Source organism: Gouania willdenowi, chromosome 12 (assembly GCF_900634775.1).
Source record: "Gouania willdenowi chromosome 12, fGouWil2.1, whole genome shotgun sequence".
NCBI classification, from domain to species: domain Eukaryota; kingdom Metazoa; phylum Chordata; class Actinopteri; order Blenniiformes; family Gobiesocidae; genus Gouania; species Gouania willdenowi.
Genome location: NC_041055.1, coordinates 11,748,752 through 11,772,807, shown reverse-complemented (window position 1 = coordinate 11,772,807; position 24,056 = coordinate 11,748,752). Strand labels below are relative to the sequence as shown.

General features: G+C 40.6%; 1 protein-coding gene and 1 pseudogene across 3 annotated transcripts in view; one reads left to right on the top strand and one right to left on the bottom strand.

The window, feature by feature from the left end:
- wdr7 (WD repeat domain 7) overlaps positions 1–24,056 on the top strand; it is a 139,406-nt gene that overhangs the window by 56,334 nt on the left and 59,016 nt on the right. For all 3 annotated transcript variants that reach the window (XM_028463195.1, XM_028463194.1, XM_028463197.1), the window contains exons 16-18: positions 18,433–18,666; positions 18,747–19,040; positions 20,621–20,817. In XM_028463195.1, coding sequence (XP_028318996.1) covers positions 18,433–18,666; positions 18,747–19,040; positions 20,621–20,817 — 725 coding nt within the window. The remainder of the gene's footprint in view (positions 1–18,432; positions 18,667–18,746; positions 19,041–20,620; positions 20,818–24,056) is intronic.
- On the bottom strand, positions 22,360–22,477 carry LOC114473875 (uncharacterized; annotated as a pseudogene).

Genomic DNA, 24,056 nt, shown 5'->3' with positions numbered 1-24,056 from the left:
TGGTTGTGTAAACATCTGTGACATGAAACAGAAACCCGTTACCGAATTCAGTCGTATATCGAAATATAAAACTAACTTATGCATGTAACAATGTTGCCCTCAGTAATAAAAATCATTTTAGGTGGTGAAACATGAGACTGCTTCTGTTGAGAGATTAAAGCCCTTCCTCTGCCCTCATCCCCAGAATGCCTTGCGGTTCTATTGCAGACTGTGAGTTAAATACACTAGGATTTAACTGACCAGAACACAGAGAAACCTTATTGCCTTCTTTAAGCTTAATTCCTAGTGTAACTAAATATGAATTCACAACACCCTTAGTGCCACATTGACAATCATTTATAGGCTAGTTGCCATTTCTCCAATTACTTTTTCCTATGAACATCATTAAATATCTAATTAACCTGTGATAAATCTGGTACGTTCCTCATGTTATTGCTTAAATTACAGAGTTTACTAGAAAATTCTAATTCCAATAGAATTGAAGCAAAGCAGGTGTGGTCGTTAATCTGATTATCTGTTTAATCTGAGAGTCGATAAAAGTTGGTTCCTACTGTCAATATGTGTGTGTGTCCATCCATCCATTTTCAGACCCACTATGTCCTAATCCACGGTCGTGGGGGTCTGCCGCTGGCTATTTCTGGCTCACGCTAGGCATTAGTTGGGGTGCCTGTCCATCGCAGGGCAACACACAGACAGACAGACAAACAACCACTCGCACTCACATTTATTCCTACAGGCAATTAAGAGACTCCAATTAACCTAACAGTTATGATTTTGGATTGTGGGAGGAAGCCGGAGTACCCAGAGGAAACCAATGCAGCACGGGAAGTACATGCAAACTCCACTAAGAAATAATTTTATTAATATAATTAATGGCAATTAATCTGCTTTTATTGTCACATATCTACAGGTGCATATACAAAATCAGTTCTCTGCATTTTACCCATCCGCGAGGGTCCGTGGGCATCCACTGGTGTAGTGCCCATGGAGCAGTTAGGATTATGACAATTGCTCACCATTCCACGGTGACAGCCCAGGTTAGATTCAAACCGGTGACCCTGCTCAATCAATAAAACCTCTTCTGAAGACAGCCAAAGGTCCTCAGTACTCCTCACTACACCCACTTGTTTGGGCATGTTTTTCTGGGAAGTATGATCTCAAATGTCATCTCAGCATATGAGGAAGTAAAGATGTCTTCAAGTTTTTTTTTTTTCCAATCGTTTGAGTGTGTCTGGTCATTGAAACAAATTACTTCTGGCTGTTTTTAGACTAAAGTTTCTTGTAGCTTGCTCTCTGGGAAGTGGTGCCACTAGTGGTCTCAAACAACCTCTTAATAAAGAGATGAAATGTTGCTGTTCTGTGGTATAATAAAAGAACATTTTCTTAACTCATTGAGTGCAATTCACGTCTCTAGATGTTATTTGGTTTAGTAAAGTGGAGTGCCATTTACATCTAAAGACGTGAATTGTGGGGCGGTGTGTAGCTCAGTGGGTTGAGCGCCCGCCCCATGTACGGAGGCTGTAGTTCCTCACCTGCAGCGGTCCAGGTTCGATTCCCGGCCTGGGACCCTTTCCTGCGTGTCATTCCCTGCTCTCTCTCACCCCCTTCCTGTCAAGCAACTGTCATATAAAGGCCACTAGAGCCAAAAAAAAAATCCTTTAAAAAAAAAAAAAAAAAAAAAAAAATAAAGACGTGAATTGTGTTTTTTGGCTCGGGTTGCTAGTCACAGTGTGACGAAGGTCTCCCTTGAATATCTAACTTGTACAATGATGTAGTGACCAACTGGTGTAGATGGCAGCAGCCCACCTTTGGATGAGAGATCACCCGTGATGGGCAGAGCTCAGAGGAAGAGGAAAAGAGTTTTCGAGACAGAAAATGGCGCTACGGGAGTTGATGCTGAAGTTCCCACCAGCTCACAGCAGCACACACTCGACCAGAGCATGTGTAGAACTAAGTGGACTATTGAGTGTTGTGATTGTGAGAGAAAACGATCAAAAAACAGGGCAAGCGGTGACACTCGGCATGTCGGGGAGGAGGAGGATGTTGCGTGTGTTGAACCGGTTTCTCAAAGTACTCCCCTTCCATATGCTGCGTGTAGCAGATGTCATTCAGACTGTCTCAGCAGGAGACTGGTTGGTGACGATGGATCTGAAAGATGCTTTCTTTCATGTTTCCATTGCCCCTCATCACAGACAGTTCCTTCGTTTTATGTTTATGGATAAGGTTTATCAGTTCAAGGTTCTGCTGTTTGGGCTAACCCTGGCCCCTCGAATATTTACCCGGTGTGTGGCAGTTGCTTTGTCACCATTATAGGCCAGCAGGGTTTCAATACTCCCCTAGTCATTTTTCTGACTTGGGAGCAGGTGTTGAGGGACACTGCTACTCTTTTCAGTCACGTGGGCAATCTAGGCCTCAAGGTAAATTATGCCAAGAGCAACCTCGTACCCAGCCAGGTTGTGAGATACTTAGGGCTCTCTAAAGCGAGTCTCCGCCATCCTAAGTAATTCATAGGGATGTTGGCCTCAGCATCCATGGTCTTACCACTGGGGCTTCTAATACTGCACCCCTTTCAGGTATGGATGAACAGCCTGCATTTAGACCACAGCCGCCACCGGCACAAGGTGGTCAGGGTGTCTGCCCAGTGTCTCCTTACCCTGGAATATATTTGTGCACGTGGACCTCTTTGCCTCAGAGGCAACGACTCACTGCCCTCTCTGGTTCTCTCTGAGAGAGGAAACCAGCCTCCTCGGGCAGGACGCCCTGGTGCGTACCTGGTGGGATGGCCTACTTTATGCATTTCCTCCACTCCCCCTAATACCAGCAACGCTTCACAGGTCCAGCAGGGTGGTCTCCGTCTGCTTCTGGTTGCCCCATGCTGGCCAGGAAGACCATGGTTCCTGCTGTTGCTCAAACTCCTGCAGGGGACACCGTGGCGTTTTCCGGAGAGGAAAGACCTCCTGTCTCAGGTCAACGGACGCATGTTGCACCCGAGTCCGGGTCGTCTGAAGCTGTTCTTGTGGTCCCTATAGTTGTGGACCCATTTTTGGCATCCTGCGATGGGGCAGTTGCCCACACAATTTTATACTGTCTAGCACCACCTACCAGGTTGCTTTACGCTAACAGGTGGAAGCTTTTTGTGGAGTGGTGTGACTCTCACAACGAGGTGCCAGAGACATGTTTAGTGGTGGCAATACTGGATTTCCTGCAGTCCATTTTTGACAAAAACAGGACTACTTCCGCCCTCAGAGTGTATTTGGCTGCTATCTCGGCCAGTCATGCAAAGGTGGATGGCCAGTCAGTGGGATCACATTATCTGGCCAAGCAGTTTCTGAAAGGGACTCTTGAGACTCAGACCGTGCCGGGTCTATGAGTCGCTATCATGGGATTTGCAAGTTGTCCTTCAGTTCCTTTTCCCAGCTGCCCTTTAAGCCGCTGGGACACACTGATTTGAAGTGGCTGTTTCTCCACCTTCAGTGGCATTCTCCTGTAGGACATCTGTGCTGCACCTCATCATGCACCTTTGAACGTTTCTACAGGGTGAACGTTACTGGTGTCCAGACTGTGGCAATGGCCGTGCTCTCCACAGCTTCTACAGGCCATCCAGGATTCATAGAACCGTAGTTACATACGTAACTCTCGTTTGGTTACCCAAAACTGAAAAATAATATACTTTTCAGAATTATACAAATAGGCCTTTTCCAGAGAACACAAAGTGGGTTAACAATTTAAAGCTGTTCTGCAGCAGTGAAGGTTGAATCAGCCTTGAAAGCTGGTGCTACTAATTCCTACAGGTGTTCCAACTTTTCTTTGTTATTTAATACCCCCTCTGTCTGCATAAAAGCAGTGTTGGAACACACTGTGGTACCAGACCCTCATGAGCATCAGGTGAACAGTATTATTTATGGATTCCTTGATTTCTGGTGGACGAGTGGCTCCCCAGGACCGCTTTTGGACAGCCCTGGTCTAATGTAATTAAAAGCCTGATGCAGTTATAAATTCTTTCAAGAAAAAGCGTATGTTACGAGTTATCCACACGTTTTTGTACCCCTCTCTTGTATTAAGAAAAACAGTATGTACTGTAAATTCTAAGACTTCAATTTGAGACTTCACTGTGTAGTTTTGCTTTTTTTCAGTGTTTGGTTTTCATGCACTTGTAGTTGTTCTGCCTCTTGGGAGAGTAAAGGTCTACTTGTCAGACTCAAAAGCCACAATCTCTCCTGACAGAAGAAAAACTCCACCCACACAGTAGTTCCAATGCAGAAAACAAGCACTCTGAATTATTTAGTGTTTGGACAGCATTTAGTTCAGCTTTTATGATTTGACTTTTACTGGGTTACCCAGAAGTCATTGAGCTTAGCATCCTATCTCTCACCCCGCTGAGATCCTCCTTTTTCTTGTCCGTCCTTCCTCCAGATAACCTTTGTCTTGTTTGTTTTTTCTCCTCTGTGTGTTGGTTTTACAGTACGCTCAGGCCCCCTGGGTTTTTTCTGCCATTACTGCCCGTAATAACAGCTCTTTTCTAAAAAGGCCAACGCTCTACAGCTGTAATCTTTTCTTCCCATTCTATCAGAAATGTGACACTGTTTTTTTTCTAAATCTGTTCACCCTTTTATCCACTGAAATTATTGTTCCAAACTTCCCATCATACCTGTTGTGTGCATGTCTCGGTGTATTCACCCCAAGCTGTGTGTAATGATGGATATTGACCTCAAATTGTCAGAGTAGAAACTGATTTTTTTTTTTTTTTTTTTTTACTTTGTCACTTCTAGGCCTTAAACCCTGTGTTTACAGCCAGTGCCCAGCCGTGCAGTAGTGTTTATCTATTTGTGTGAGAAGGAACATACAGTTAGTGTGTTCATGAGTTTTTTTGTGATACTTTAAGACTTTGGGGTGCATCTTCGCGCTGCGTTTTGATCGCTGTGCCTGGTTTCTTGAACTAGCGTATTGCTCCCCTCGCTGTTGGGCATGTCACTAAGAATCAAGTGTGGTGTAAAAATTTTGCAGTTCAGTTGGAGGACAGCATGGCGCACCATGCCTAATCATAAGAAATTACAAAACAGACTTTGCTCCATGAAAGAAGGTGTTTTACATCTCAGGCAGGGTCCGGTGCAGATTACAGACCCAATGCTAGTGTTCGCTCACATAAACAGGTTTTTAAACATCTTTGTTTTTATCAGACAGTGCTCGTAGTAGTGCGCGGTATGCGTGTGTCTCAGCTGCTTCAGTTTACAGTGTCCAAGCAGAACTTCCTCTCTCATATATAATAGATAATGTTCACAGATTCAATATGACATTCTCTATGCACAACAGCTGCAGCAGGCTGTGCGTAAAAGCTAACAGTGCAGCCTGGCTGCAGACAGGAAGAAGAGGAGACGGTAAAAAAAAAGAAGTGAATTACTGCTTGAGAGCCAACATTCTGGGACTGCAGAGAACACAGAGCTGCACTCTTTACCCAGCTGCCTAGCGTGCACCGAACACTATACAGCACAGAGAGCCCAGAGTTGTGCACCGAGTTTGTCCATGCAGTGACACAAGGCTCACAGCCTGCCACCCTGTTTATTTTTGTGAGATGATTAACTGTGTGGAACACCGGAGCATCGACACTGTGTCCCTTTCCCACTTTTCTCTCAGGCATGTTTATCTTACTGAATCACATCCCTGAATAATGAGGCTGAATGACTTTTTACTGCATGATCTCCTGTAACTGAAGTAAGACCTGTCAGAAGATCACAGCAATAAAGTTGCACTTTTGACAATATATCTGATGTATGCAGTCATTTTTAAGTGCATTGAAAAAAAAATTGAAATTGAAATCGAAACTCAAATTTTTCTTTAAAAAATCTGAAGTTTGTTTGTTTTTTAAATCACCCAGCCCTACCTCCTGCTAAGTTTTCTTCATGTTGCCATCAGTTTTAAAGCTTATTCTCGTGGTTATCTACCACAATTGTTTTTTTTGTCTTCTAGATCTTTTTACATCAGCTATTGTTAACCACAGAGCTGAATTGGTGAAAGCATAGGATAGTGGTATGTAGCATGACTATGGTGGTGAGGAATATGAGGAGGACAAATGCAGAGAGGAGGACAAAATGGTGGAAGCTGAAAAAGGAAGAGTTTTGTGTGGTTTTCAGGGAGGAGTTGAGACATGCTCTCGGTGGTCAGAAGGTACTTCCAGGTGACTGGACATCTACGGCTAATGTGATCTGGGAGACAGCAAGTAGAGTACTTTTTGGTGGAATAAGGAAGTGAAGGAATACATGCAGAAAAAGTGGCACCTGGATTTCTCACTGGTCTCCTATCCAACTACTAACGAGGCCTGACCTTCCTTAACTTTTGAGATTTGATGAGATTGGGCAATGACAGGCAGGTATGGCCAGTGCGATGGGAAGAGCATTTTCAAAAGCTGATGAATGAGGAAAACGAAGAGTAGAAGAGGTGACTGCTGTGGACTGGAAACTAATACAGATTAGTAAGGCTAAGGTGAGGAAGACATTTAAGAGGATGAAGAGTGGAAAGGCAGTTGGTCTTGAGTATATACCTTGTTAGGGATGGGCGATATAGACAAAAAAAAATAATCCCGATAATTTCTGGTATTTATGACGATAACAATAAAAAAGACGATAAATAAAAACTGTAGGTTCTTTACACACACAAATAAATGTGAATACATCAACATTAGACACATTTAAAAAGGCTACAATAGCTGCTGACTCAGAGTTCATGAGCTGAAAATTTATGGAATATATTTGTACATGTGGGTCACTCTGTGTTATTGTATGTAATTAATTGATTTCCTCATTTGAAATAAAATTATTTTCTAAAAAAAAGCACATGAAAAGCAAAAATAACTCCATTAGTGTTTTTACTGCTGCTAAATCTTGTTTCATTTATTTAATAATGAGTTACATAAAGTCATGATTGATAAATATCTCTCTGATTTTCTATAATTAAACCAGATCAAGCAGATGATTTAATCATTCAGTGTATTTTGGTGTCATAATCTCAATAGTTACATTAGTCTAATGGGACCAGCTTTGTCTGTGAACACGTGAAATATAATTAAAAAATATTGCATTTCACAAATTGGGATGGATGAATAGTGACATTAATTTTATGCTAACATTTATTTCACACAACATGTGACATGTTTAGCTTTTATCCTTGCATACAAGTATTAAATCTGACCATAAACAAATCGATGGCTATCTGTGGCTTTATGACAGTAAGATGTGTTCTTTTTACTTGGTCTGTTTCTTATTTGGAGTAGTTAGCATTAGCTCTTAGCCCAATCTGTGTGTCGGTGGGTTAGCTTCGCATAGTGAGCTTTAGTTGAGTTTCCAGTTCATAATCGTTGCTACAGGTTCATCTCTGTCCCCGTGATTGTGGAACTTTGGGTGGATCTGACGGAGGAACTTGATTCGGTTCTCCTTGTTGGATGGTTATCTGGTTTAAACTAAGTAGTGGTCCATGATGTATTGCAGCACAGCAGCTTCTCGTAGCTTCTGGTAGCTTCTGATAGCTGAGACCTCACACACACAGACAGACGGCGGTGTGTGAAGGGGACAGTGGCGATGCACGTCAGAGCTTTTGTAAACAACGTTCCGCTCCAGAGAATACTAAGTTAACAACAAACGGGCAGTTTTGGCCCGTGGAACACGTTTTTTTTTTTTTTTTTTGGGGGGCGGCATTCTTGGCTAAATTGAGGGACAAATAGCCCGTGGTCCTCGCTAATTTCAGACATGGGCATTTATTGTTTATATCGTGGGATGACAAATTCTTACCGGTGAGAATGTTTTTGACGTTAAATCATAAACGATAAAATATCGCACATTCCTATACCTTGGGAGGTATGGAAGTGTCTAGGGAAGGTGGAAGTACGTTTTTTGACAAGGTTGTTTAGCAGGGTTGTTTAACAAGGTTATAGTGAGTGGGTAGATGAGGGATGGAGGAGAAATGTGCTGGTGCCCATTTTTAAGAACAAAGGAGATGTGCAGAGTTCAGGCAACTACAGAGGAATAAAGTTGACGAGTCATTCAATTAAGTTATGGGAAAGATAAGTGGAAGCTAAGTAAGGGCAGGAGTGAGCATCTGTCAGCAGCAGTATGGTTTCATACTGAGAGAGTGCTATGGATGCAGTCTTTGCTTTGAGGATGTTGACAGAGAAGTTCAGAGGAAGCTGCATTGTGTCTTTGTAGATCTAGAGCAGGGGTGTCAAACTCACTTTGGTCTTGGGGCCGCATACAACTTAATCGGATCTCAAGGGGGCCAGACTAGTAAACTCATTCCAAAATTACATAGAACTAACAATAAGTCCACTTTTTTTCTTTGTATTGGTGCAAAGAAGAAGAAGTAAATTATAAAAATATTTATATGAAATGAATTGTCCCTTTTACTAAATATATTATGAACAACCTAAGAATTTTTAAGAAAAGTATGTGCAATTTCAACAACACTTTTACTCACTTTAACATTTATTCAAGTGCATTATGCATAAAAACTGATCAGTGATTGTACAATGTTGCAAAACATTTATTCACAGTTTTGTGGAACTTAAACACACTGTCCTGCATGTTAAAATACATCAAACACATACAAATTTAGAAATGATTTAAAATCCATTTTCCACATCTGGGAAGCAATTCTGAACACATGAACTGACTCCACACACTTGAAATCTTAAGTGGCAGCTGTTTTAAACAGACGTTTGATAAAGTAAATTTGTCCCCTTCCTTGTTAATATAAAATAAAATGTATACATGTAAAAAAAAAAACTCACATACATAACATATATGGCATTCATAAGAAATAATATTTTACTCAACAAAACTCTCCTGTTGTAAATCTGTTACTGACTAGCACTGACTTTCACAGCAATTACAACAGCAAATATTCAAAGCTGTTTATTTTTATAGTGCAATGTTGAAAGCAGCATTCCATAGGATTTAGTGTTGCTCAGTATTTGCCCCTGAAACTTGGCATCTTTTAGCCTGCACAAGTGCATCAATATCAGGCTTCATGTCCTGAGAAGCAGCCAGTTTCAGAATCTCTTTTACGTGCTTATGTGTGAGCTTTTTTAGCGAAGCTTTGTTTTATTAATGTTCATTACTGAGAAGACCTGCTCACAAAGGTAGGTAGTCCCAAACATGGACAACATTTTTGCAGCCAGTGCTGTCAATTTAGGATAGCCTGGTAGGAGATACTTGTAAAATGTGTCCAAGCCCACAGAAGCAAATGTGTCCTTCAATTCTACATCACACTGCAAATCAATGATTTCAAGTTGCATGTCAATGGGCACATCAGAAGCTCTGACTGTGAATGGTGAGCGAAAAACTGCAAATTCTGTCTCAAGTTCGCTAAAGACCTGAAACTCCCTCAGCAACCCTGAAATCTTGTCTTTGTACTGTGTCACGTGAGGGTTAACGCTTGCTGCGCACACATCTCTGAGACAGGGAAAATGAGCAGCGTCACCGCTTGCCATCTGCGTCTCCCATAACGCGAGCTTTAACTTGAATGCACGTATGCTGTCATAATACTGTTACAATTTTTTTGCGTCCTTGCAACATTTTGTTCAGATTATTCAAGTGCTCTGTAATATCAACCATAAATGCAAGGTCCTGCAGCCAAAGTGGGCACTGTAATTCCTTAACAGGTTTTCCTTTTTTCTCCATGAATTGTCCGCTTTCCCCACGTAGATCAAAGAAGCGCTTCAGCATAGCACCTCTGCTTAACCATCTTACTTCAGTGTGGTATGGCAGACCATGGGTAATGTTACAGTCACTGAGAAAGCTGTCAAACTGACGATGATTGAGACCTCTGGCTCGGATGAAATTAACAGTTCGGACAACCACCTCCATGACGTGATCCATTTTAAGCGACTTGCAACATAATGCCTCCTGATGCAAAATGCAATGAAATGTCCAAAAATTACCTCCTCCGTTTGCGGCTTGTACTTTCTCTCTGAACTTTGTCACAACACCTGCCTTTTTCCCGATCATTGACGGTGCACCATCAGTAGCCAGGCTTACGGCGCGGGACCAGTCCACCCCGACTCTGTCCAGCGCTCCAACAACGGAGCGGAAAATGTCCTCAGCTGTTGTGGTGTCGGTCATAGGCACCAACTCGAGAAACTCTTCTGTGACAGTCAAAGTCTCGTCAACTCCACGAATGAATATGGCCAGTTGAGCGACGTCCGTAATATCAGTACTCTCATCAATTGCAATAGAAAATGCCAGAAATGACTCCTCTTTGCGTTTCAGTTGGCTGTCCAAATCTGCCGATAGTTCCGAAATCCTGTCTGCCACGGTATTTCTCGTCAAGCTAATATTGGCAAAAGCTTGTCGCTTCTCAGGACACACAATTTCGGCAGCCTTCAGCATACAGTTTTTGAGGAACTCCCCGTCACAGTACGGCTTTGACGCTAATGCTATTTGGCTAGCAATTACGTAGCTGGCTTTCACCGCAGCATCACTGACCTCTCGGCTCCGGGTGAAAACAGATTGCTGTTTCCTCAGACCCACCAGCATTTCATTTACCTTCTGTTTTCTCAGTTCTCCGTGCAAGGTGTTGTATTTTTCACCATGCTGAGTTTCATAGTGGCGCCGAATATTGTATTCCTTAAGCACCGAAACTTGCTGCATGCACACCAGGCACACGGGTTTCCCATTCACCTCCGTGAACATATAGGAAGAGGTCCATTTTTCTTGAAAAATCCGACACTCTGTGTCCACTTTTCTTTTTTTTGACAAAGACATTTCACTGAAGAGGGTGCCAGGGTCAACAGAAAAAGAGGGTAAAGTGATAGAACTGACTAAAACACAGCGCCCCTAGCGGACAATATAGGAACTGCAAATTTTAAAGAAAATGAAGTTTATTCTTCTTTAATAATGCAGATTTATCCCGCGGGCCGGACTGAACCCACTGGCGGGCCGGTTCCGGCCCACGGGCCGTACGTTTGACACCCCTGATCTAGAGAAAGCTTATGAAGTCTGGAGTGGCAGAGAAGTATGTTTGGGTGGTGCAGGACATGTATGAGAGCTGTAAGACAGTAGTGAGATGTGCTGTAGGTGTTACAGAGGAGGATCAAGGATCAGCTCTGAGCCCCTTCCTGTTCTCTATGGTGATGTACAGCCTGACAGATAAAGTTAGACCTCCATGGACTATGGTGTTTGCAGATGACATAATCTGCAGGGAGTAGGTGGAGGGACATCTAAAGAGGTGGAGGTCTGCCCTGGAAAGGAGAGGAATGAAGGTTAACCACAGCAAGACAGAATACATGTGTTAGAACGACAAGGACCCAAATGTAGCATTGAGGTTACAGGGAGTGGAGATAAAGCAGGTGTAGGATTTTAACTACTTAGGGTCAACAGTTCAAAACATTGGAGAATGTAGAAAAGAGGTGAAGAAGCATGTACAAGCAGACTGTAACAGGTGGAGAAGAATGCCAGGTGTGATGTTTGATAATAAGCATCAGCAAGAATGAAAGGAAAGTTGTACAAGACAATAGTGAGACAAGCCACGTTGTATGGTTTAAAGACAGTACCACTGAGGAAAAGACAGGAGATAGAGGTAGCAGAGATGAATATGTTGAGGCTCTCTTTGGGACTGGCAAGTCAAGGCATTCAACAGCTTAAAATCAATAAGAACATTTAAAATCATCAGTAAAATCAAGTAAAATCATCAACAAACACATTACATCAACATGACCAAAAATCTCCCTCGCAATCATACGCAGTAGAGAAAAGGAGTGCCTTTAACTTTGATTTAAAAATGTTCACATTGGAGGCTGACTTCAGCTCTGCTGGCAGTTTGTTCCACTTCTTTGTAGCATAACAACTAAACGCAGCATCACCATGTTTACTGTGAGCTCTAAGCTCCACTATCTGACTTGTGTCTATAGATCTGAGAGACCTGCTAGGTTCATACCTGACTAACATCTCACTGATGTATTCTGGACCAAACCCATTCACAGATTTATACACCAGCAGCAGAACTTTAAAGTCCATTCTGAGGCTGACTGGGAGCCAGTGTAAAGATTTTAAAACTGGAGTAAGGTGTTATGACCTCTTTGTTTTGGTTAAGACCCGAGCTGCAGCGTTCTGAATCATCTGTAGCTGTTTGATGAGCTTTTGGGAGATTCCTGTCAGAAGACCATTACAATAATCCAGTCTGCTGGAGTTAAAAACATGGACCAGCTTCTCCTGATCTTTCTGCGTCATTAAACCTTTCACTCTGGAGATGTTCTTTAGGTGGTAGAAGGCTGTTTTTGTGATAGATTTGATCTGACTGCTGAATGTCAGATTTGAGTCAATCAGAACACCAAGGTTTTTGACTTGGTCTTTAGCTTTTAAAGATCGAGACTCAAGATACTTGCTGACAGCAGTCCTCTTTTCCTTTTTACCAAAGACAATCACCTCCATCTTGTCATGGTTTAGTTGAAGGAAGTTTTCACTCATCCAGCAGTTTACTTTTTCTAAGCAGTCACACAACACCTCAATGGGACCATAGTCATCTGGGCTCAGTGATAGATATAGTTTTGCATCATCTGCGTAGCTCTGATAATCAAGTTGTGTAAAATTTGTCCTAAAGGAAGCATACAAAGTCTAAACAGAAGGGGTCCAAGAACAGAGCCCTGAGGAACCCCACAGGACATTGGTAATCTGTCAAATTCAAAGTTTCCAATGCTTACAAAATAACTTTGCTCCTCCAAGTATGACTTAAACCATTGCATTACTTTTCCATTTAGTCCAACCCATGTTTGCAATCTGTGCAACAAAATTGTATGATCAACAGTGTCAAATGCAGCACTGTGATCCAGTAGAATGAGAACAAATATTTTTCATGAATCAGTGTTGAACCTTATGGTGTGATGAGAATGAAAGCCTGACTGAAATTTATCAAATATTTTGTTGAATGTTAAGAATTGACTGATTGAAGACCACCTTCTCAATGATCTTGGCTATGAATGGAAGGTTACTGATTGGTCTAAAGTTAGCCAGTATAGAGCCATCCAGTGTTCTCTTTTTTTAAGAAAGGTTTCACAGCAGCAACTTTCAGGGATTTTGGTACGGTGCCTGACTGGAATGAACAGTTAATTATCTGACACAAATCAGTGACAATTGACTTTGCAACAGTTTTAAAGAAGTTTGAGGGTATTGTGTCAAGGCAACACATTGATGGATTCAGCTGCTGAACAGTTCCTCTATTGTTTTTGGGTTCACTGTAACAAACTCTAACATTGGGTTGTGAGCTTTTCAATTACAGAAAACAATGTGTGAGAGTTGTTGACATTTTTAGCAATAATTTCAGAAAAGTATTGCTGCCTCGCTTTGAACAAGCCATCATTGAATTTGGAGTTTTGTTGATCTCTATTTACGCTCAGCACTTCTACAGTCAGCTTTCAAATTCTGTATTATCTCAGTCCTTCTCCAAGGTGTTTTTTGTGTGTTTGGTTTTCTCTTAGTTTTGATTGGAGCCACCACATCTATGACATTACAGACTTTTGTATTAAACTCATCCAAAAGATTATCAACTGTCTCAGCACTCAAGGTTGGTGTCATTGCTATGGCTTCCATAAACTGTGCACTTGTGTTGTCATTTATGTACCTTTTCTTTAAACACACAGAAGTAGGGGGAACAGATGTTGCAGTCTGTATGTCCAAAAAGACACATAAATGATCTAAGAGCTAAGTCTCTTACATCAACAGCAGAAATAGCAACACTTTTAGAGATAATCAGATCCAAAGTGTGACCTTGAGTGTGTGTCAGACCAGTCACATGTTGTATGAGACCAAAAGTGTCCATTAAACCATATAGTTCTACATGAATATTAAAGTCACCTGTTATTATTAAAAAGTTGTATTCAGTGCATACAACTGACAGCAGTTCAGCAAACTCATCCATGAATTCTCCAGAATATTTTGGGGGTCTATAAACAACTAAAAACAGAATTCTTGAATCACCCTTCAGTAAGAACGACATATATTCAAAGTAGATAAAATCACCAAATATTTCTTTGCACTGAAATATTGATTTAAAGATGGCAGCAACTCCATCACCTTTCCTCCAAGTACGACACTTATTGAAATAAATAAAGTCTTGTGGTGCACTCTCATTGAGAATATTATTACTGATACTATCATTCCGCCACGATTCATTAAGAAATAAAAAGTCCAAGTGATGTGTCAAAATAATGTCATTAATTAGTAGTGACTTGTTAACAAGAGATCTAAAATTAAGAAGAGCTAATTTTAAAGACTTTACTGGAGACACTGGTGGACTCTTTGGATGGCATGTTATAGGAGTCAAATTTTTTATCTCTATTAAGCTTTTTGTTTTTCTTACCTGTCACCACAGGAATTAAAGAAGCTGCATTAACTCCATAAGGCCCTGACTTTTTCTGATTGGTCCTAAAAATAGAGGTATTGTAGTCCACACCCAGCACACATCAGACCTGTGTCTCACTAATTTGAACACAGCTGGCCTGAAGAAAAGAGGGATCCTGGGCCTGGTATCGTCGAGGAGGGATGGGGTGGGATAAAGGGTGGGGTGTCAGTCTTGTGCCAGTCTTGTGCTAGCCTGAACCAGCTCGTTCATCTGGGCAGTTAAATCCAAGAAGGCAGGGGTAGGAGAGAAGCTGGATGAGGTGGAAGTAGGTGAATTTTGGGGTGAATCAGGTGGGTCCTGAGATGTGGAGGGTGGGTTGACCTCTTCATTTTGGCGATTTTGATTTATTGATGGAAGCTCATCGACTCCGTGTTCTTTCCTTGTTTTGTTCTCTGATGGTACATGTTGTCCTTTGTCTTTATCAGGACTGACAGCAGGGTGACAGGTGAAGTAAAATAAGTTGGATCTGAAAAGTTTCACTCCAGCTTTGTTTAGACAGTCCATCTGCTCTAAAAAGATGACGTTCCCAAAAAATCGGAAAATTTTCTATAAAATTTAGTGAAAGGGCAGCACAAGCCGAAGTAAATCCTTGAGAATTTTAGATCTCCTTTGCAGACTGGGGGTATCGGGCCACTGATGAACACTTTAGGCTACAAACACCTCACAGTTTTTAGCATATGGGTGAAATCCTGCTTTAACACCTTAGACTCCTTGGCTAAATCATTTAATCCTAAATAAATTACAGTATTCTTCAAAAGTGGGTAATCTGCAACAATATGCAAGATTTTGTCAGCCAGGTCTGATAGTGTGTCATTAGGTAAGCAAATAACTTTCACATTGTTGCTAAACATCTTCTGAGCATCTTTAACAGAAATGTCTCCAACAATCAGTGTGTCAGGTTGTTGCTTTGGCCTACCATGTTGCTTTTGTTTTCCTGAAGCACTTTCAGTCCTCGCAGTTACAGAAGGTTGTGTGTTGACCTCATTAGAGCAAGATCCTAGGTCATTCAGCAATGGGGCAAATCGATTATCCAGTTCTACATGAAACTTGGTTTATGATTTGGTGATACTCCTGCCTTTAACAGATGTCCACTTTTGTGCCTGGGCAGACAAGGCTGTTGATGTCGAGGCTGCAGTCTGTGAAGGGAGCGCAGGCCAGTCCGTCTCATTATTGATATCAGGATGCTTTGCTTGGCCCGTTAGCCTTTGAAGTGGCTATGACTTTCTTTTAGGCTTAACTCCAAGAGTATTCCAGGGAGGACTCACACCTGGTTTATCAACGGGAATACGATCCTCCTTAGGTCTGATAGCTGTGTTAACACAGACTGGTAGCGAGTTAGCTTTATCCACTCCACTGTTTTGAAACAGCGGTCGTATCATTATCATATCCACAGTGTCCATTAACCTCAATGTTTACTTGTAATCCTCGCACTGTAGTCTCCAATTCAGTAATCTTTTGGAGAAGACTGCTGTATTCTGTTGTGGAAAGAGCCATTCTTCTGCTAGTTAGCTTGCTACTTGTAGCTAGTTAGCTTGCTACTTAGCTTTCCAGTTGAGCCAGCAAATAAAAACAGAGTAGATGATTACCTCAGAGTCAGATGGTAAATGATAGAGGTTGTTGTTGAAGTACCGTGTTCTTTCTCAGAAGAAAAAGTTCATGTTTAGTAAATAAATTCCTCTGTGTGCTCCGCTCTGCTCTTTTGCTGCTGCTAGCTCAGCTGCCGGAAGTATAGATAAATAGATAGATAGATACAGGGATGAGTATATCAAAAGGATGACGTGTGTTAGATGTTTTGGAGATGAATTCAGAGACGCCAGACTGAGATGGTTTTGACATGTATAGAGGAGGGACATTAAAATATTGGTAGAAGGATACTGAGGTCGGAACTGCCAGGCAGGAGGCCCAGAAGAAGACCAAAGAGGAGATTTATGGATTTAGTGAGAGAGAACATGAAGTCAGTTGGTGTGAGAGGATGCAGAGGTTAGGGTTAGATGGAGGCAGAGAATTTGCTGTACCGACTGCTGAAGGGAACAGCCAAACAGGAAAACAAGATTAGAGGAAGTTTAACTATATTGGACATAAATATAGACAATTCTCAGTCAGGGGTCAATGGAAAACTTTTGTATTTTCATTTCCACATCTCTATGCGTGATGGAGTGTGACTAACTTGAAAATGTGGATATTCAGCTTGGTTGAACTCCAGTGCTCTATGCCAGAAGGCCCCTGCAGGACATTGCCCTTTACAACCTTTAGCCCTACTTACTGGGAGTTACAGCACTGCTTCCCTTTAAAGTATGCGTTTGTTATTGCAAATTATATTTACATATCTAAACTTTGAGTAACTTTAGGTGTAAATTACCTTGTAAACTTTTTGACTCTTTTTATTTGTCATTTGACACACATTTGTAATGATTCATTTAGAAACTTAGAATTTGCTTTCATAGAATGAGGTCTTGTGCCTGTATTATACTGGTGACTCACTGTAATTACATTAGCTGTTGTTTATTGAAAAGAAAATTTTTCTATATTTTTCTAAAATGAAATCAGGTAAATACTACTTCTGATTATAATTTTTTTTGCACTTTTTTTTCCTTTCAAAAGAGCTTGTGGATTGAAATTGCTGATTTCCTTTTATTCCTTAAATGCACCTTCATTTCATTTAAGAATATATATTTAAGGTGGGAAATAGAGTAAAATTAGGTGCTTTTCTTTCCCCTCTCACCTGCTGGGCAGTTTATCTCATCAAATAGATTTTTTTAATGTTACTCCACTGTGACTTTTAGTATCATCCTCAGTTATAGCTGTACCATCATTAGTCAGTCACTATATTTGAGGATGATTTTAGGCGGCGATTGTGGGTCCTCTAGCCAAACCCAGCATATTTGTGGAATATCAGACCTCAAAACAAAATGGGAAGATGATTATTGTGCTTTCTTCTACTACACCACTAAATCATTTAGCTTTTAATAAAGTTTAGGCATGGACTGCTACAGAACTAGGAGATTATGATTTCTGTTTATAAGCAGGTTGTTGCATTTATCATTTACATGAAAGGATGTACCACATGGTCTACTACTGTTTCTAGTAGGTGAAAGTTAACCCTAACCCAAGATAGTATATTAGAAGTGACTCAGCTGGCTTGCCTTCTTCTGATTGTACATTCTTGTTTTGTGCTTTAAATTGTGTAAGGCATGCACCTCACCATGTACATTTTTTATCAACAAAATGGTTAAATGTCTCAACTATGTCAAACAGTGTAAGTGTAACTAACCCCTTAAAATAGTTAACGTTTGCCTTTTTGTTTCTGGTCCATTTAATGGTAATGTTTGAACATTTGTGTAATGTGACAGTCTGCCTTTAGATGGCAGTGTGCCTCTATCCAATCGACAGACAGATTCAAACAAACAGTAGTCTCATGTAATTAAAAAAATCTGAGCATTAGAAAATATCATTGTTTTTGAAATGTCTACATGCAAACAAACTGATGTGGTGCTCTGTTGAAATTTCAATCAATACAGTATGTCCTATAGTACAGAATTGGGCCAGATTATAATCTGCAGACAGAAGCCGCTTGGATGCCATTGTAGTGATATGAAAAATGAAGTTTCCACTGTTTAATCATTGAAACATTGATGATAAGCACCAACATTTTTTCATTCCTGACATAATACCAAAAAGTGTATCCAACCTCAAACACAGGTTCGTCATACAATGTTTCTATGAACCATAACGCATTATTTAATTATTATCTTCTGCTTTCACTCTCAGCTATTGTGGACACTAACGCAATGAGCAGATATCATAAACACTCGGATTAAAATGTTTTTGTCTTTTGATGCTTTCCTAAATGTAGCTTTTTGTTCATTAGCAATTTTTTTAACTTTTCTGTTGTTTGATCATTGATTTTTATTTTTCCTCAAAAAAGATCTGCATCATTATTATTCTTTTAAAGTCTTTCTTTTGTTAAAGAGCAGTGGTCCCCCTGGCATTTCACCTGTTGGTTTATTTTATAAAATGTTTTGCTATTTGATGCTTTTTCTTTGCTTTCCACAGGGAAACTTGCCAAAATATTCCCACAATGCTCTGGTGGTCCAGGCAATGAAAACCAATCTCACAGACCCTGACATGCATGTGCTCTTTTTCGATGTGGAAGCGGTAATCATCCAGCTGTTGACAGAGGAAGCTCAGAGACCCAACCCAATGCTGGTGTCTCCAGAAACGATGCAAAAGAGCCAAGCTGGGGCCGACAAAGGAGGGTCCTTCCTGGCCAACAAGATTTTCAAACAGGTTTGTTGATTAATTGTGCCTAACATCAATTTAACTTATGTAATTGAACTTGTATGAACAACAAATCTGGTTGAATCCAGGTGAAGGAGACCATGAAGGAGACAATTAAAGAGCACCTGCTTGATGAAGACGAGGAGGAGGAGGAGGAAATGCGAAGGCGTGAGGAAAAGTCCAAGTCTCTGAGCCTTCTGGAATACAACCTGACCATGGACACAGCCAAGCTTTTCATGTCCTGCCTGCATGCCTGGGGCCTCAATGAGCAGCTGGATGGCATCTGCCTTGAGCGTCTGGGCATGCTCAGACCACACTGTCCCATCTCCTTTGGCTTGATCTCCAGAGGTGGCCACATGTCTCTCATGCTACCCACCTTCAAGGTAAAAAGGTTGTGTTCAGATTCAGAGACTACTTCCAAACGCATATTTTACATGGTGTCAATAAAGGCTGAGAATTAATTTACCATGCAAATTGGACAATAGGCTGAATGGAGTTTCAGTTAGCTGGACAACTTGTATTAAGCTGCTGGTTAGCTTTAAGTGACCACTGACAGGATTGCCAGATTTCCCATGAGTATCCTGTTCCCTTGACAAATAAAAGATGTTGGACTTCGGACATGATGGATAGGAGAGTGTCTGGAGATGCTGTGGAAAACATTCTGCTGCCTTCATCATTCTTTACAGAGAGCTGTTTGATAAATAGGGAGACATATCTTTGGAGGGCCACACAGAAATACATGCGCAGGAGGTGTCCTTATATCCGAATGAGATTTCAGACTTATTGTCTGATGGTGCACTGGATCTTGGATTGCTTCTGCTATATGAAAACAACCTCTCTCGTGAGCCATGAATATGTCAGCAAATCAAACATCAGGAAGGCACCGGTGCTATTGACAGCCCTGACAGATCCCCAAACCCAAATTAACTAAAGCACCTCTCAGATGTCAAATATTCTCCACCACTTTGCACCATAATCGGTCGAGTGTTAAATTTTTTGAGAAGATATAATCCACAAGGACATGGGTTGTCCTCTGAAAACAAAACACATCAAGGTAAAAACATAACTGGCCAGTTGGGTTGTAAAAGATGGCTTGGTTGCTATATTTCTCGCATTCATTCATCAAGTCTTTTAATGCTGAAAAGTAAAGAAATGCAAACTGAGCCAAAACAAAGCAGGAACAGTAACCAGTAACAGGGTGGAAAAAAGAGCCACACTGAATACAAACAAAGCAAGATGTCTACTCAAACAAAAACAATAGTGCCAACACCCATAGCGTAAAATGGCAAATTCCTTAGTCCGCAACACAAAAAGAGCAAATGACGTATAGTGAATAGTAATGTAAGTCTATTTTGTTCTGGAGCTGGACACAGCTGGTTTGAGGAAATACAATTAGTTTTGGATGCCAAAGTAAAAACAGAAATCCCAAAGAAACATGGGTGCAACTACATATGTCTAGGCCAGAGTAGTGTGCTTTTTAAGATTTCCAATGAAAATGAGTTTTCTAGACTGTTTATCACTTTATTTATATTGCACATTTCATGCACAAGGCAACACAATGTGCTTCACAGTCAAAAACAAGTCATCTCAACAATGACTTGCACATTAAAAATTCAATATACAAATTCAGAATAAAAGCTCAACAAGTACATAAAAATTATCCACATAAAGTAGATCACACAACACATGCACACTAGCAAACACACACTGAAAGCAGGCATCAACATCTAACCACAAAATGTCCCAAAAGTAGAGTTTACCTTGACGTACTCTATCCTGTAAAAGCTCCTCACTGGTGAGGAATCTGAGAATCACTGAAATGACTACAATTGTTTAAAAAGAAGTCCAGCATTGAATAATATGAAACATACATTTGGTAAAAGAGACTTAAAAGCTTTTTTGTGTAGCATTCCCTCAGAAAAAACTCCTCAGGTTTGTGTCTATGCTTGCTTCTGTCCTCCAGGAGTCCTTGTTGCGGCAGCTGTCTCTCGCCACAGGTCGGAAGCTCACCTTGTCTGACATCGTTGGAAAGGGAACGTACGGAGTGTCGAGGGCCGTAACCACGCAACACCTCTTGTCTGTTATCTCACTTGCTAACACTCTGATGGGCATGACCAACGCTACCTTTGTTGGAGAGCACATGAAGAAAGCTCCAGCCAGGTATATGCAAACAAGCAGAAGACTGAGCTGGTTTTACTACATTTCCGTTCATTGTTATTTTTCCTTGATGACAAAAAGCACAGGGCGATACATACCGAATGTGAATTCAGAGTGCTGAGACTAATCTTAGTGGTACATGCAGCTGAAGCTGTGTGCGTGTGTGTGGCTGATTGTTTAGTTCATCTAAGTTTTCGTTTTGTAAACAATCTTGCATCAGGGCTGAGGGTTCCTGCTTCTCCAGTGCAGCACTTCAGTTTGTTCAGTGAGGATTCTTAAAAAACTCTCAGGGAAGACAGTAAGTGAGAGTCCAGGGGAGAAAGAGTGACGCGCATCAGACTTCTCTGACTCTGACATTTAGAACAAAATGGAGTTTAAATCTTCAAGACTGGCCAAATTGCTTCAACCTGCATTATACTGCATGATATCCCTTCTTTCAGACAAAATGTTGTGCTGATTCTGTTTGGTTTTAATTCTTGGCATGTACAGGGGGGCATTATCTGAATTTAGATTGGCTGCAGCACTGTAATCGCTGCTACAACCTATAACCACTCATTGAAGAGTAATTACTTAGTAACAGAATTGATTTAAAAATTAAGTTTTTATTATTAATCAGTGTCTATTTTTGGCCCAATCAACTGATATCACTGATTTGACATAAACAGCTGCAAGGAGGGAGGTCCGACATCCTGTTGGAGTTAATTTGCGGACCTCAAGGTGGGAGCCAAATGAAAAGTTGGAGGATGTTTAAGATCTTCATATGTTAGGATAGATAAGTTGAACATACTGTGAGTGTTACCTGATGTATTCATTAATCTGATGATTTGCTGTGTCATAAAAAAACACAATTTTTACTTCAGCATTTCAATCAAATAAATATATCAACTTCAGGAACAATCAAGATTTTTAACCACATTTGTTTACCGGACAAAGAGCAAAAATTCCTCCAGTTTTTCATCCACAGCTCCTTGTTTCCCTGCTTGTATATGAGCTTCTTTACCCTGCACAGTGTGGAACTGCCTAAAGAGTAGATATTACCCATATATTCTTAAGTAGGAGGTTCAGGATTCTTTTGCAGCCAGGACCTAAAGATACATTTCAAAAACTCTTGAAGGGTGCGTTCACATCGAAGAATTCTAGAGCGGTTAAGATGGGGGAGAGAACCAGCTGCAACGTGAAACAAAGCATTAAAACCACCAAAATCACAGCAACTTCAGCTACTCCATTGTTGATTGTTGTGAAAGAACAGACGGAGAAAGTAATAATAATAATACATTGGATTTTATATAGCACTTTATCATAGACACATAAAGCGCTTTACAGAATTAAGGCATTATTCTTTTATTCCACACTTAGTGGTGGTAAGCTACTACTGTAGCCACAGCTTCCCTGGGGCAGAATGACGTAAGCGAGGCTGCCATAGTGCGCCATCGGCCCCTCCGACTACCACCAGCACTCACACACACACTACATTCAGACTAGGCAATGTGGGTGAAGTGTCTTGCCCAAGGACACAATGAAGGATTCCACTGGAGCGACTGTCCCCCACTGTGGCACCTGGAATTCTCAGTGGTCTCCCATCCAACTACTAACCAAGCCCAGACCTGCTTAGCTTCCGAGATCTCACAAGATCGGGCAATGACCGGCTGGTATGTCCACAGATCACAAGTAGAATACTCTGTGCACCCTTACCCTGTGACCAATAGATGAAAGCCTCTTATTTGGGATTTATCTACCCAGAGAAGTCTACTTTAGTAACCACACTCCCTAGCTCAGCGAACTGCATGAGAGGCTGTTTAAAATGGATCAAAAAGCAAGCTCCGAAAACAAACCGAGCCAAATCAAAGATTTCAACTATTCTGATCCAATTAGGCACGGGATCCGGGAATACAGTTTTTTTTAAAGCGGCCTAAGATTTCCCCCTGCATCCATTTCTATAATTTTATGCTACTCTCCAATCCAAGAGGTATACATTTTTTAAGGTGTTGCAGTGCTGAGGGGCTGAAGTTTTGTTCTGTGTGCTGAAATTTGAAACTGAGTGATCCTCAACTGTTTTTTATATAAACACCCTAAACCCCAGCTCCTCTGCTTGCTTCGGATAAAGGCATTGGTATATCTTCGACAAGAGTCTTGAGTCTTTTCTAGTTTTCCCTCTCAGAAATAAACCCTGCTTCCGATCTTTTCTTGATTCGCAAGCATGTTACCAGATAGGAAAAAGGCATGACATGAATCAGTAAGAAATACGTCATGGGTTGATCATCATACTAAGCACAACTACTCTGTATTTAGTATGATTTTAAAGCTAAGGGCTGGTTTTCCGTACAAAGATTTAGCTGGTTGTAGACTAAATCACATTTTAAATCTGGATTTACTAAACCAGAGATTAAAATATTCTCACAATTGTCATAGCCTTGAGATAAATAATTTCTTTTCTTTTGTCCTAGCCTTGAAATAAATAATTTCCTTTCTTGGAGAAAAACTAGAGCTAATCCAGGTCTAAATGAAGATTTAAATTAAACCTGGTGAGAGGGAGGTTTAACTTGATTAAATGCTGTTTTCTTCACTGCTCATGGTGAAAATGGAATATCTTGATTACATCAATGATGCTGAAAAGCACCACTACGACCAGAAAGCTGATGATTACTCGGAGACTATTCTATGCTTTTCCACATGAATATTAAAGGACAACATAAGAAAGATAAGTACAGTCAGGCTCTCGAAAATTATATAGTTAAATCATTCCTCCCCTAGTTTTCTGAGCACCCTATATTGCTATATATCGCTTGATTTGACTGATCTTTGATTACCCCAATCTGAGATTTTTTGTTCTGGAACCTGAAATTAATTAATATCTCAGAAAGCGATTGGATTAGTTTGGATTAATTTAAACCAGATTATTTTAGTCCTGGCTTGATTTGAGCCCTTAATGGGAAACTGTATCAGTGTTTGGATGGCTGTGTAAAATTATTAAAGAATACATTTTTAATCCTTCACTCAAAAATATTTAGAAAGTCGAACACAATTGTTTTAATATACAATTTTGAAATTTTTTTACAAACTTATTCTGAGGACAAAACAATGAAATGAAAACTTTAAACCTGCAGAAGTTAATTAGAGATGGTATTTAGTAAATTTTTAATTGTAATTGTACTTTTCATACACATAAAGTTAAGATGATGCTTGTTTTTGATTAACCTTGATTAGATAGTCCTCAAGTGAATTAAATTTAGCTTTAAGTTGAA